At 39.3% G+C, this 16119-nt stretch overlaps 1 protein-coding gene across 1 annotated transcript; it reads left to right on the forward strand.

Moving 5' to 3' along the window:
• The first annotated feature begins 1709 nt into the window (after window positions 1-1709).
• On the forward strand, window positions 1710-14301 carry slc6a16a (solute carrier family 6 member 16a). Its single transcript, XM_057347191.1, has 9 exons — window positions 1710-2071; window positions 6317-6545; window positions 6619-6776; window positions 8335-8461; window positions 8563-8738; window positions 8968-9078; window positions 9381-9622; window positions 9882-10062; window positions 12700-14301. The coding sequence occupies exons 1-9, from the start codon at window positions 2006-2008 to the stop codon at window positions 12952-12954; spliced, it is 1545 nt and encodes a 514-aa protein (XP_057203174.1). The 5' UTR covers window positions 1710-2005; the 3' UTR covers window positions 12955-14301.
• The last annotated feature ends 1818 nt before the right edge of the window (window positions 14302-16119 follow it).

Raw genomic sequence — 16119 nt, forward strand, 5'->3', positions numbered from 1 at the left:
CAAAAACAGGTATATCCAAAAACAGGTAAGTATTCAAAAAAAATGAAGGTATGACTGAATGAAAAAAAAAAAATTTAATGGCAAAACAAAAAATTTCAACATTTGTAGCATTTTAATGGTGCTTTATACAATAACATAAGCAAACAATAGACAATATACATAAATAAAAACATTGTAAAAAAAACAGTGGTCCAGCTAGTAAAAAGGTTTGGGAAAAGGGGTTTAGGCTACCCCAAACACGGGGGACTAAATTATGCCTGTTGTCAATGTCATATAATATTTATATGAATGTGTTTTGAATTATAATCAATAAATTCTGGGTCTCTCGGGGCACCATATGTCCATGGCAGTGCAAGGATGAGACTCAGGCTGGGCGAGCTGGGTCTGTTGGCCTCCGATATCCCAATGGTACATGAAAGATCATCAGGCTTGGTTGGACCTGGTCTGTGGGCATCATAGAGAGACAAAAAGTTGGTATTAGTGTCGAAGCCATTCACACTTAAAACAGGATGTACAGTGTTATGTAATTGATGTAGGACAGTGCTTTAGTTTATGTGCTATTTGTGTTTTTGGGCTTTAAATAGATAGATGTCTACTAATGTCTGTGGATTACCGTGTTAATCTTTTCTCAAATCTATTGTGCTGACGAATTTACTAGGTTATGATGTTAGTTCACTTTATAGCTTATTGTATTGTTGATCACCTGCTATAAATAAGAGCGGGTCTGTTCTTACACTTCTCTTGCTTGAAGACCTGATGACTGAACACTCCAGAGCTCTGTTTCATTTTGTTTATATGTTCTGGCTGAACAACTGAACGACGGAGAAGAAACTACCTCAGATGCAAAACCACATTTAATAAATGATTATGCTATTATTATATTATGCCTTACTTATTACCTATATTTCTATTTATAACCAGTGTTGGGCAAGTTACTCTGGAAATGTAATTAAATTACTCATTACTCCCGATTACACGTAATTTACGGGTTAACATGTTGTCTTAAACGACGCGTTAACACGCAATTACGTGTTAATGCATTAATTGCGTGTTAACCAAGGAGCAATCTTCTGGTCTCTCTCGTGAAACCAACACGGAAGTGACTAAAACTGCAATTCATCGACTGGCCTCTAGAGGCTGGCTCCAAAACAGAGCAGAATCTCATTGAGCCCCATGTTAAAATGGCCAACTTTACAGCACAAAAAAACATGTTTACAGCCTGGTACAAAAAATTACTTTGGTCTATATAGGTAATTTTGCCCTTCATGACAACTGTGAGGGGGGTGAGTTTTTTATAACTCATCCGTTTATATTAAGCCTTCAAATTCTGCATATTTAAGGCTGTGTAAACCGCTGTAAACGTTTAAATGTCAACCGCCAATACGTCAAGCTTGGTGGGCGTGGTTTGTTTCAGCAACCAGGCACGTCAGCTCCACCCACATCCTGCCTCTTTGCCCATTTTCGATTATTGGGGAGTGACGCGCGATGTTGCGATGCCAAGATGGCGACGACCGGCTCCGCCTACTTTAGGCTTCACTTTTATTCTTCACAAACCTACGGGTGACGTCACAGACACTACGTCCATATTTTATACAGTCTATGGTGTTAACACGTTGGTTTCACACGTTTTGGCCCTTCTGGCCTTCCATAGAAACATCAGTGACGCCCGCTCTGTTGACTAATCACACACACAGCCTACACGGGTGGGCTCAAGATCTACTCGTCTTTCCACATGAAATAACTGGAAGAAATTCCAAATTTGCAGGTCGTACATGCGCGAGTACTTGTAAAAATGCTCACGCTGTCTTGAAAATTGGCGCAAAATGTGATTTGGTCGCAGTCTGGAGCTCTGATATACAGTAATTGTTTTTAATGTTTTGGCAGATGGCCATCTAGCAAACTGATATAACCCCCGCCTCGCCCCCCACCCCTATGTCATCGTCCATCGCGATGTTTCACTGTAGGCATCATCCGATGCAAATTTGTTGGACATCGCCCAACCCTAATGGCCAGAGGTGTAAAGGATTTATGCAAAATGAACTTTATTACTACACTAAGGAAATATTTTGGGGTAAGTGAATATTTCAGTGGTCCTCATATTCTTATTAAAAGTCTTTGCTCTAAAGTGATGCTAAGTAATAATGTCATCATCATGATTAAAAACACAAAGTCTATGAACTAAATTTAAGTATCAGACAACTTTAAAATAAGCGGCAGGACACATTTTAGAAACTGGTCTTGCTTAAATGCCTACAGTACATTTTGGACATCAAACGATGTCCCAAGACAGTACCATTTCTTCTTTACTTTAAAGGGTTAACTGACCCAAAATATAAATCCTGTAATCATATGCATTTTTCTAACCAGTAGGCTATGACATTTTTCTTTTGTGAAAATTTACAAAATGTTACTACCTGCTTGCTTCAAGTAAAAATAAACAGTGTTTGAAGAAGCATTTTTGAATGATACATTTGTATTTTGGAATGAAATACCATTTGAGTCAACGCTTTTATGACCATTTTTTGTAACATTCACTCAGTTATGTTTTTGTCTTCATGATTTGACTTTTTTATGATTAAAAGTTTGACACTCTATGCCTTACTTAAAAGGAAGATTTTAAAACTTGTTTCACTGCTGTCAATAGACCTTTTACTGCTGATGCTGTCTACACAAATAGACATGTGTTCACATGCACAGGAGGATTAATGTAATAACTCGAGATGAATATGGAGACATTTCACAGCCAATCAAATTGTGAGTTGAGTGGGAAGGTCATTGGTACTCGTAAAAAACTAACGTGCAAAAAGATAGCAAAGAAATTACATAAATAAAGACCACAGGCACTGGTTCACAGGGTGAATAGCTGATTAGATGACAGTTAGATAAAGAGATGAATTACCGGCCTTTTAAATTCTGAATTAAGCTGTTCTCTTTCTCACGTCTTGCAGTTTGGCTTACAGTCTTATATAATTTTGTTGTTTGCGATTGCATAAATAAGGATTCAAAACTGTCTAGACTTATTCAGGAAGCACAGAGTTGAGAGAGATAAAAGATGTGTTTATTTTTCCCGTCACGAGATTGACATGGAGGCATCGGACACCTTGAAAACTTTCCACATTACAATCGTAACAGACCCCAGCCCAGCGCCTCCCCCCAACAGTCAGAAATCCAGAAGCCTGTCAAGTCAGAATATCCTCTCCAACTCTGACGTAGTCTCACACCTCTTTCACCGTCACTCACATGGTCTCTCTCTCTCAACAAGGTTCTGTATTTTTCCACTCTTGTAGTCGCTGTGCAGAGGCCTTTGTCTTACAGTGAGAAGACAGATTTGGCTGCCTTGTGTCTGCTTTTATCGTAGTGGCAGTCCTGTATCTTATACACTACTTATTGGACCAACGGGAGAGGGTTCCCAACCATAAAAAGTGCGTTTTGGAACCCATTAGTTTTATATCGCGCCCCAGTTTACTGAATGATGACTATAAATGTGTTGATTTCTGTACATCTGTGGAGGTAACTGGATTGAATTCTTACTCAGGCTAGAAGTTTTGTGTTTTATTAATGGGATACTTCACCCAAAAATGAAAATTCTGTCACCATTTACTTACCTTCGAGTTGTTCCAAATCTGTATAAATTTCTATGTTCTGAAGAACACAGGGAAAGATATTTGGAAGAATGATTATAACCGACAGATTTTGCTCCCCATTGACTACCATAGTAGGAAAAAATACAATGGTAGTCAAAAAGTGCCCCAGAACAAAAAAAAAGATAAAGTAATTTTCCTACTATGGGAGTCAATGGGGGGCAAGATCTGTTTGGTTATAAGCATTCTTACAAATATCTTTCTCTGTGTTCATCAAAACAAAAAAAATGGATACAGATTTGGAACAACTCGAAGGTGAGTGAATGATGACAGAATTTTTATTTTTGGGTGAAGTATCCCTTTAATGTCATATTTTGTGTTTAAGTTGGTGTACTGTACTTTTTGACCGAAATCTTGATCTTGTGATGTTGAGTGACTTAACCTCCTGGACTTGAGGTTACATGAGCACAATACGGTGCTTGTAAGTTGTGACATGCACTGAGGAACCTCAACATTCTTAGTCAACTTGAAGTGTATACCAAGTGAACAGTTGCTGAACAAAAGCAACTTGGAGTGTAACATAAATGTAAATATACAATCAAATATATCTGCTGGTTTATTGTGTGGTACTGTGGTAAAATATTTTTAATTAAAAAAAAACATTTGTTGTACTATACAACATATATTTTTAAACATCCTTTCTGGAGTCACACACGAAAAACATCTACTGTACGACTGAAAGAGCATTTTCAGTTTCAGTTAACTGGCCTAAATCTTGTTCAGCCCTGTTTGTGAGTTGTGGGGTAATTCAACAACACAAGGGCAGACTCTGTATGTGGACAAATCTAATTTAAAATAGTTCAGTGTTTGTTAAAAGGGATGTTTTTAGGAATAGGTCAACTCTCTCATGAGGAATTGTGCGTGTGCGCTGTTTTTCTCTGTTTGCTGTCACATATTTAGCCCAAGCTATGTGCAAACATTTATTATTAGAAAAAATATCAAGACTGTGGGGCACCATTTTTTTTAATGCAGACTTGTACTGCTGAATGTCAGGATTATATCTCTGGGATCAAAAAGACTTGCACGAATAAGGAAGTACATCAAATATTTATACTTTCAAAAATGTATTTGTCAAACTGGTAGCAGAAATTACCAAAAAACTAAGATCCTCATAAACCATTCTCTTTCACTCTGGTTTTCTGCTGTCAGTGGGTGCAAGCTATCCCATAATCTTCTGTTTACTGTACAGTAAGAGGCAGAAAAATGATAGCTGGCTGGATGGAGGGAGATGTTGATTTGACTAACTCAACTTGGATGAAGAAACAATGAAAGCATTCACTGCTCTCCAGGGAAGAGGGAAAGGGGAGAAGAAAATAAATAGAAGGGGAGCGAAATATCGGTGAGCAATGAAGGGTTAGTGGTTCTGGTTTTCTGTGCATTTAGTTAGCTGATCCAAGGTGTCTTCACAGCAGTGTCTCGTGGAAAACAGACGCTCACACGCCTCACGTTGCTTCATAGGTCACTCAAAAATCTGCCATTTTGGCCATGGTCTTGCATGTACAGTATGCTAATCCTAGAGCAAAGAACAGAGAATAACCCAGGGGTAAAGTAGAGGGAGAAATCAATGCGTAAATGTGCAACCAAGAGCGGAGAGAGAGAAACCAAAGTGAAACCAGGTGAGGAGAGTAAAACATTGATGAGAGGGTAACAGACGTGGACACCGAGCACATGGCGAGCTGTCAAACTGCACCACGTGATCGACAAAAAAACAAAACAAAACAAGTGTTCAGACCCGAGACCTGACACGTAATGTACGTGATGACAACGTTCAGCAATATGACCAAAAAATTTGCCAGAAAGTGCACAAAACACATTGCACATATGATGTAAAGGGTAAAACAAACAAATGAGATCTTAAATATATCAAGCTATCCAAGTCTATAATCATCTTAAATCTCTGTACCTTATGTTTTATTTGTGGCTATTTCTATATTTAATGAATTCTAAGGAAGAACATCTGTTGCATCAATGAACCATAACTTGGATCTTGATGAAGCTTTGACAGAGCAACCAGGTTAATGAAATATTAAATATAACATGAAAAAATATTTTATTTTACTTTAATATGTATATTATATGTTAAAGAGTAAATATTCCTTGATTTTTAAGGTGTTATTTTGGTTCATGTAGTGTCCAACAACAGGTTTACATACATACAAGGTGTAAAAACACTCTTATTTTGTTATAATAGGCAGTTATTCTTACCTTACTTCTTGACTAACTCTGAAATGATTTGTTTGGCGAATCATCCGTCTAATCCCCTCCTTTCCGCCAGCCTACTCTGATCTGATTGGTCAGATGGTCTAGTCTGCTGTGATTGGTCTACCGCGTACGAGGCTCATGAGCTACAGTGTTTGGGGTAGAAGAGTGAAGTTTTCGCGGGCAGTCCTAGCAAAACGTAGGCGGGGACTGTATGTAGTGATGTAAATCCGCGGCGGTTCCGAATCGGACTAGGGACGACTCCTTTGCGTGATTCAGAGTCGACTCCTTTTTTTCCAAGCCAATAACTTTGTTATTCATTCACCTTCGGCTTTACAACTAGGCAGACTGCTTACATTCACACACGGCAACATTACACACTGCATAAAATGTAATTTTCATGATCTCTTAATATGTACTCTTTAAATAATAAAGATACTAGATTCGGTGATGAATGCTGTGCTCTCGTTCTCTAGATGGAGAAGCCACCATTGCCCACTGATGAGGATGGGTGTGGATTGGCTGCGGGTCGTTCAGACATGGCTCTGGTGTCGGCTGATGAGGGCGAGGCTATGGGAACTGAAGAGCAGGGAGACAGGCCAGCGTGGGACAGTAAGATACAGTATGTGCTCGCCCAGGTGGGCTTCAGTGTGGGCTTGGGCAATGTCTGGAGGTTCCCCTACCTTTGTCACCAAAATGGAGGAGGTGGGTATTTGTGTTGAGTATTGTGTTTGTTGGGAAATAAAACATTGTGTTCACAATTTTTCTCTGTCTGTAGGTGCCTTTATGGTATTATATGTGATGTTGTTGGTTATTATTGGGGTTCCTCTGTTCTTCATGGAGTTAGCCGCTGGGCAGAGCATCCGCCAGGGCAGCATCGGGGTCTGGAAACACATCTCACCCCGCCTTGCAGGCATCGGCTACTCTAGCTGCATGGTAAACCACACAGATGTGCAAAGCTTTGTGGACACACACACACAGACACACACACACATTAGGTTTCTAAACATTAGGTTTCTAAAACTTTCCATAGGCGTAATGATTTTCATAATGGACAAACTGTATATTCTATTGCCATTTTTACATTTTCAATTAAACATCATTTGGTATATTTAGTATGTTTAATAATCCAATTTGAATTGTGTGGACCGGCTATCGGTTATTACACTGTTATACTGTTATTCTGTGTGCATAATGTGTAAATTCATCATTAGGTGCATCATAAATGTGAGTCTGATAATCTATTAATGAGATAAATGAAAAGTTGTTCCAAACCTATATACATTTCTTTGTTTTGTTGAACACAAAGAAAGATATTTGGAAAAACGTTAGCAACTGACATTTCTGGGACATCACTATCATAATAGGAAGAATTAAAATGGTAGTCAAAGGTGCCCTAGAACTGTTTTAGAGATGCTGTGTTCAATAGAACAAACATGATACAATAATGTCTCCTACTATGGTAGTCAGTGATGTCCCAGAAATGTCAGTTGCTAACATTTTTCCAATAATCTTCCTTTGTGTTCACCAGAACAAAGAAATTGATACAGGTTTGGAACAACTTGAGGGTGGGTAAATAATGATAGAATTTTCTTTTTAATGAAAAAAAAACCCTTTAAAGATATCAGAGTTATATTTTCACAGAATATTGTTCGCGTTATGTAGAATGATTTCATATAGAAAATAGTAAATCACAAAAAATGACTTTAGTTCAGGTTTCACAGGCAGGGTCACAAATATGAAGACCATAAAGTTATAGGTTATGCTAAAGCAGTCTTTATTTTAAAGCCACAAGTCTAAATTTTGTTTAGAAATGAACATGATTTACCATGTTATATGAACATATTTCAAATGTAACAATGTCTGTCTTCTCATGCTTGCTATAATGGACAATTGGATGTTGACGTTCAGTTGTGTCATTAGCGAGTTTATATTTAGAACGTGTTGAAAAGTGTCACGTTTCATCTGTTGGTTACGCGTGATGGGATTATTTTAACTTGATTTATGAGCTACAGTTTTTAGAGTGCTACATTAGTTTCAACAGGAAACAAGCACAGATGAAAAACACCAAATACATTATGAAATGCAATTGTTTTAAGAAAATATTGTCCTCCTTGGTGGAACTGTCACTGTCAATAAAAGCTCTAAAGCACAGAGCCAGCTTTAGTTCACCGTTGTGAATGTGTAGATGTTATGCTCTTACACAACCCATGACGACATATGTTTTGCTGTGTATTTTTAAACATACATACGTGTTGGGGTTTATTATTTCCTCTCAGTATATGTTTATATAAAGTTAAAGAGGCTGTCCTGTGTGCAGCTGAATTCTTTTTAATTGTATGATAATGTACACGATTTACCAGTTAAGACAGCAACATTTCAAGTGTATGACCTTCTCTCTATGTTTGTAAAGGATACAAAACACACCATGTAGACTTTATACCTATAAAGCTCAATCTACGAAAGCATCTCAAAAACTCACTTGTTTTTTAAGGTGTGTTTCTTTGTGGCCCTCTACTATAATGTGATCATTGCCTGGTCGTTGTTTTATTTGGGGAATTCATTTCAATATCCATTACCATGGGAACAGTGCCCTGTCGATCTGATCACAAACCAGACAGGTGTGTTATTAACACACACATTCACAATACATACATTTACACTTTTTGCATATTGTGCATCATACGGCTGTGTTCTAACAAATCTTGTCTTGCTATCTTAGTGAAGGAATGTACAGCAAGCTCTCCTACTTCATATTTCTGGTTCAGAAAGGCTCTGGACATCTCAGACTCAATAGATCAGTCGGGAGAATTTAACGGCATCATGACCGGTTGTCTTCTTGCTGCCTGGGCTATAGTGTGTCTCGCAATGATCAAAGGCATCAAGTCTTCTGCCAGGGTACACGCACAAACATGTACACGCACGTTGTGCTTCTTATTTGAATGTATGTCACTCTGCTGTGAATGCTTGATTCTGATTGGCTAACAGACATTATTTTCCTTCGTTTCTTTATTAATGTAGTCATTTTCAATTGGTTGTCACAGTGATGAGTTTAAATCGAAAATTCACTCTTTTTCACATTCATGATTCTTCAAACCCGCATGACTGATCTCTTCCTGTCCTCCAGGTGATGTATTTCTCCTCTGTGTTTCCATACGCTGTTCTGATCTGTTTCCTCATCCGAGGGCTCATGTTGGACGGGGCTATAGATGGCATCAAATACATGTTTTATCCAAAGGTAAAAAACAAGGGCTCACGCTTCCCTAAACTGCATAGATATCAAAAGTGCTGGTACTTTGGAATTAGGTCAACACTGAGATAAAAATGTACCAGATCTTGAAAAAGTTGTTTCAATTACAGCTTGTTTGAACTATGCGTAAATGCTAAATGCCATTAGTATATTTTAATTTGTTCATATATCTATTACCATTTTATATTAGCTAGTATTTTGCAGTTGCTATTGACTAATGAAATGTTGGTTCCGTGACAACTGTTCTGTGTATTTAACCTTCTAAAAGCACTTGTAATCTTATTTCACAGCTGGAGATTTGGGGGGAGGTGAAGGTGTGGCGTCAGGCGGCAACGCAAGTGTTCTTTGCTTTGGGTCTGGGTTATGGCTCCGTGATCGCATATTCATCCTACAACCCCGTGCATAACAACTGCCACCGTGATGCCATCATGGTCTCTGGCATCAACTTCATGACGTCAGTGTTGGCCTCTCTTGTCGTCTTTGTGGTCCTCGGTTTCAGAGCCAAGAATATTGCATTGAACTGTGTTGCAACGTGAGTGTCTAAAGCCATAGCATAATCAAATTTGCAGACATTATCCTCTAGTAAATTCAAAAACTGCAGTTCAATTCGTGTATGAATCATTAGCCTGTTTTGTGAACTGAATCAGTTTGTTCATTGAACATAACTGGGTCAAACGAATGATTCATTCACCGATACAGTTTGTGAAGTTACATTTTCAATTTAGTGTTAATTTTAACTTGTTTTGTTTGTTCATTGTGGTTCTTCACTAAATGTTAATGTCACTTTGCAGTAATTTGGCCTCACTGGCTGAAATGGCAGAAACAGGTTCATCACAGCATTGGTGGCCATGGTTTAACATGTCTGATCCCAAATCAGTGAATCTTCAGGAATACAGAGAATGGTACAGCCACTACGGAAGCATGCTAGGGTCAAATATCACTGACTGTGACCTGGAAAGAGAAATGAGCAAGGTAATGTTTCTTTCTTCCTATATACTGTATGTTTTAGTGTATGGGTTGACAACCTAAGGCATGCGTCGCCACTTCATTGGCTGAAGGAAAATCAACGGCACGCCAAGCACATGCAGTTAGATGTTACATTAATTCCAAAATTAATATTATTTGTTTAGTTTACAAATTTTCAGTCCAGTTTGAGTTCCTACGACAAATTACATATTAATCCTTGTAATCAAGTTTACATGTTTATAGTCGTCACGTCAGGTGTCAGCGCTCATGCAGTTGGCGCTCAGCAAGGCACTGAAAAAATGGTCCCGCACAATCTTTCAAAAAGGTCGGTCTCTATGCACTCTTACTGTTTTAGACAATGTTGTGTGCCATTTATCAAACTTACTTTAAAACTAAACAAGAAGATCAATGAGATAAGAGGCTCGATGTGGCACCACAATATCTGCCTGTAAAAGATGTTTTAAGCATGCAGACCAAGAGCCAACTTGGCAAAGCATCTCGCCGGTGTGGTGCCGAAAAATGACTCCTGCCAAAGTATGACTCCCTCCATTCCATTTAAGAATTTAAAGAGCGACTAATTAATATTAGATCAAATTAGACTTAAAATATACTGTAAAGATGCATCCCGTCTATACAGCTGTATCGCACTGGACACGTAGCCTATACATTCTGTATGTGCGAGCTCAAGTTCAAAGTCTACTGCTGATGGAAGTGGGACCAATTTTAACCTATTTTTGTTATTTTAATGAAACAATATTCAATTCAATTTATTTATATAGCGATTTTCACAATGTGCATTGTTACAAAGCAGCTTTACAGGAGCAAATAAGAAAAACAGAAAAACACAGAAAGGTAAAACACAGCACAGTGCATGGTGTTTATAGACCAAGCAAGATCATTCTAATAAATGATATCTAATAAATAAATATATGCAGTCTCCCGGTGAGCAAGCCAACACTGCCCTGCTGTGGCTAGGAACCCAAACTCCAATGATGAATAAAGGAGAAAAAAAAAGAAGAGAAAACCTAGGGAGAAACCAGGCTCAGCCGGGAGGGCCAGATCTCCTCTGACGTGTCATAGCTGCACTCAGTGACCCCGACCAAAAGCCACCGAGCAAACATCCACGGAGAACAGGGAGAGCCCACCAGCCGCGACCCAGGAAGCCCCACCTGCCAAAACCGTGCAGGTCCAACCCGGTCCCATTCCGAGATCGACACCAGACAACAGAGGAACAACCAGGGAAAAATAGTAATGGCATAATGTAACTTTATTCCTCCGGTGTCCGACATCGACCACAATACAGGACCAAACCAGACCCACACAGCCCCAACAAATGAAACGCCCCAAACCACAACCAACAAGCCCCCCCCCTACTCCCAACACCCACCCAGCAACCTCCAATCAAAGTCACTGAGTGCAGCTATAACTTCAAACTGCTGTCATGTGATGTAAATTTAGCATTAAATACCAAGTATTGTAAATTTAGCCTTATTGTGACAAGTAGTCCGTCTTTGCTCTTGGTTGGGGATAGAATTGTCTGGGCTGGTCAGATGGTCGCCTTTTTCTTGGGTGGTGATGGAATTGCCTTGGATGGAGCTGGGATGGTCAGTCTGTCCGCAGGCTCTCACAGGAGGATGGCACGGGATTTTCAGATGTAGCTGGCGTAATCTCTAGTTGGGGCATCCCGAGGCGGGGGCATAAAGAGAATAATTAGCGTAGCTGCTGTTCATTTCTATGCATTAAGTGAAAGCTTAGCTGAAAAGATGTGTCTTTAATCTAGATTTAAATTGGGAGAGTGTGTCTGACCCTCGAATAATATCGGGAAGGCTATTCCAGAGTTTAGGTGCTACGTATCAGAAAGCTCTACCCCCTTTGGTGGATTTAGTTATTCTAGGTGTTATCAATATGTGGTATTTGAACGTTATTTAATGAATAGGCTCTATATCACGTTGGTAAAACCGTTGTTATTGTTCTGTGTCTGCTATTAATGTGGTAGAATTGAGTAACAAATAGTATTAATGTGCTATTTTTTTCCCGTTATTCCCAAACAGATAAATATATCTTGCAGAAGTTTATTTATACAATAAAGACAATTTTGACAAATTACATGTATTTACAGTTTGTACATGGTACGGCAGGGTTTTGAGTCCAGAGTTGTAGCGGAGCGCCACCACCAGGCGCCACATGGCGCAGCTGGTGTGTGTACAGTTACAGTAAACAATAACGTTTTATTTTATTAACATTAGTTAACTACATTACTAACATGACCGAAATACTTATACAACATTTATTCATCTTAGTTAAAATAATACAATTCAACGCAATACAATTATCAAACAAAATTGAAAAATTATTTGATCCCCATGATTCTATTCAATGAATTATGCTTGTTCCTCAAAAAAAAATGTTCTTCAAAAACTTTTCTAATGTTTTGTGTAAGCAGATTACATATACTGGACAATTATATTGAGATATAATTGAATGTAATTTAAAACAATAATGTTGATATGGCACAGTGATTACCAAGAAAAAATTAAATGGCACGTCATGTCAAAAAGGTTGCCGACCCCTGTTTTGGTGCATAGTATAGTGGTACTTTGTTAAATATGTCTAACCAGAATTATGTATCCATTCATCTCTCAGGGTGTGGAGGGCACAGGATTGGCCTTCATAGCTTTTACAGAAGCGATGGCTTTGTTTCCTGGAAGTCCGTTTTGGTCAGCGTTGTTCTTTCTCATGCTGTTGAATCTGGGCCTGTCTACCATGTTTGGTACCATGCAGGGGATTCTCACCCCACTCATGGACAACTTCAAAACGCTGGGGCGTCACAAGACCATGTTGACAGGTACACCCATATTGTTCACTTACAGGCTGATATTAATGGATGGTGGGCTTTAACTGGTTATTAGATCAATTTTTGCCCCCAATACACTAGTCATTAGAAAAGATTCTAAAGGCTGATACAGATCCTATTTTATCACTTTTGTGGCTATTAGAGCTCATTTCATTGTTGTTAAAGCATGAAGTCATTAACACTGGAGAAAAATACAAACATTTTCCTATTGCTTGTTTTGTCAGTAATTAAAGGGCATAGTTTACCCCCAAAATTAAAGGCCCCCAAATGTAGCCCTTTCACAACATATAATTTAAATCTTAGGAGTCCACAGAATGTGGATAAATACTCAAAATACACCACAGATCTTGTATTATCTTGTATTATACTGTGCCCTACATGTCCATTTTTGCCTGTGAGGAAAAACCAAGGGGTAATCTTCCTGTCTCTCTCGTGAAACCAACAGAGAAGTGACTAAAACTGCAATTCATCGACTGGCCGCTAGAGGCTGGCTCCAAAACAGAGCAGAATCTCATTGAGCCCCATGTTAAAATGGCCAACTTTACAGCACAAAAAACATGTTTACAGCCTGGTACAAAAAATGATTTTGGTCTACATAGGTCATTTTACCCTTCATGACAACTGTGAGGAGGGTGATTTTTTTTATAACTCACCCGTTTAACTTATATTAAGCCTTAAAATTCTGCAAAATAGTTGCGTGGCCACTTGAGTGACAAGTGGTTTCAGCCAACCGGGCGCCTCAGCTCCAACCATGTCCCTCTTTGCCCATTTACGATTATCCGGGAGTGACGAGCGATGATGCGATGCCAAGATGGCGACGACCGGCTTTGCCTTCTTTAGGCTTCATTTTTACTCTTCACAAACCTACGGGTGACGTCATGGACACTACATCCATATTTTGTGTCTATGGGAAAAACAGGCTGTGTCTCTTTAAATGCAAATGAGCTGCTGGTCTCCGCCCCCTTTCCAGCAGAAAGCACAGGGCGGTGTGAGCCGGACGGTGCTTCCAACAACAAAACTGAAGAGATGGTCATTAAGCGAATGAGAAACACTGTCTCATCTTTAAAAGCCAAACACATTGTTTTGTATAAGTGAGAGTACATAAGACAATCGCGTTATTTGTTTAAAAACTGAGGACGCCGTTTTCTGAGTGAACGCACTCCGCTTTATGTCTTTACAACATGCACATTGTTTTTATACGTGACAATACACGGGATAAACGCATCATATCTATAAAAACTGAAAACATGCTCTCTTTGAGTGAATGCACTTTGCGTTATGTCTTTACAACGTGCATATTGTTTTTATATGTGACAATACACAGGACAAACGCGTCATATGTTTAAAAACTGAAAACATGACCCATTATGAATCCAGCATTTTACTAACATTCGTTTGTGAAGCATCCCGGTGTACAGTGACTTCACCTGATGTCTTCTGCACAGAAATAAAAGAAATAAAACTAACCCACAGAGGCTCGATGTCGGGAGTAAATGAAGACTTATGTTCAGTCTTGCATCCAACAACAAAACACCTTGTTTGTTTACAAAACATTCTTGTAGCTAACTGTAAGTAGTCCAGCGTGAAAACAATGGCGGACAGTTTTCAACTCGATGAGGGCGGAGACAGCAGAGCAGTCATAGGGAGGGCTCAATCGATGTGATGTCAGGTTACTGAGAGAATGCCAACAGCTCGTTCAAGAGGACAGTTTAGGTTTATTGGGGATTTAAAACAAATGAATGGGTGGATTTTTATCATTCTAGGGTGGTTCTGTACACTCACTCCTGACACACTGATATGTTCACAGGACATTTAAAAGTGCATTTTCTGGATTATGGGGGCTTTAAAATATGATACCTTCTGTTCTGTTTTCTTGTCATTTTGTCATTATGCATTGCAGTGTGTAGCTGTATGCTGGGCTTCATCATCGGCCTGCTCTTCACACAGAAGAGTGGCAACTATTTTGTGACAATGTTTGATGACTATTCCGCCACATTGCCGCTGATCATCGTTGTCATCTTTGAGACTATCAGCGTGGCTTGGATTTACGGCGCTGAACGGTGAGAGGAAATCATTGAACATTATTCAGATTAGCCTAAGGTTAATACTTTCATCTGCATTTATGTACAGTATTTTGATCCTCAATGTGTGTCCTGTCTTGCAGGTTCTTGGATGATATTGAGGTGATGCTACAATGGCGCCCCCCAGTGATATATTGCTACTTGTGGAAATATGTGTGCTTGTTCAGTATGGTGGGATTGCTGGCTGCAAGTCTTCTCCGTATGGTCTTCAAACGTCCCACTTACACAGCGTGGGACCACAACATGGTAACATACAAACTGATACATGCTAGACCTTGATGAAATGGCTTCTGTATGAAAAAGTCTGGAGTCATTAATGATAACTTTAGAGAACTTCCATATATAATAAAACTGTAGATACTATATATTCAGATATATTCAATATAGCTTTCCTGTAGCTCAGTGGTTGGAGCATGGCGCTAGCAATGCCAAGGTCATGGGTTCGATCCCAGGGATTGCACATACTTCGAAAACAATTTTATAGTATAATTCAGTGTGGGTTGCTTTGGATTAAAGCGTCTGTCAAATGCATAGATATAAATGTAAATATAGCAGATTTATATTTAAATATTGTAACATCAGTGGTTTTGTGAGCATCTCTCTCTGTGTCTTTCTCTCAGGGTTCTGAAACTAGCCTCGAGTACCCTGGCTGGGCACTGGCAATGCTTTCCATGCTCATCATCGCCGCATCTCTCCCTGTTCCCATTGGCTACCTGCTTACATTTTTCAGAAACAGGCGGAGCCTAACCGTGGAGGAGGGCGAAGCTGAGCATCCAAGAGAACGTTACTCCAAATGCAATTCCGCAGAACCAGAAACAAATAACCATCACTCCCCACTGGATGAAAACAATAGTCGGCCTCATATTGCCTTCCTTACGCTGGGTGCTGAACACTACAGACTGCTCCCACAACAGGAGGATGCTGAGGAAGAGGAAGACACGGTGGTATGAGACATGGGGAAGGTGCGGTATAGACAGATGTAGTAAAGAGATAAACAGGTGTTTTTAAACAGCAGGAAAAATATGACTATTGATCAGTATTGAACTCCTTTATCATGGAGTGGTGGGAGGCAGGCTCCGTTTATTCTCATTATGCTAATGAACGTTTATGAAAATTGTGACGGCTACA

This window comes from Triplophysa rosa, linkage group LG11 (assembly GCF_024868665.1).
Source record: "Triplophysa rosa linkage group LG11, Trosa_1v2, whole genome shotgun sequence".
Lineage (NCBI taxonomy): Eukaryota > Metazoa > Chordata > Actinopteri > Cypriniformes > Nemacheilidae > Triplophysa > Triplophysa rosa.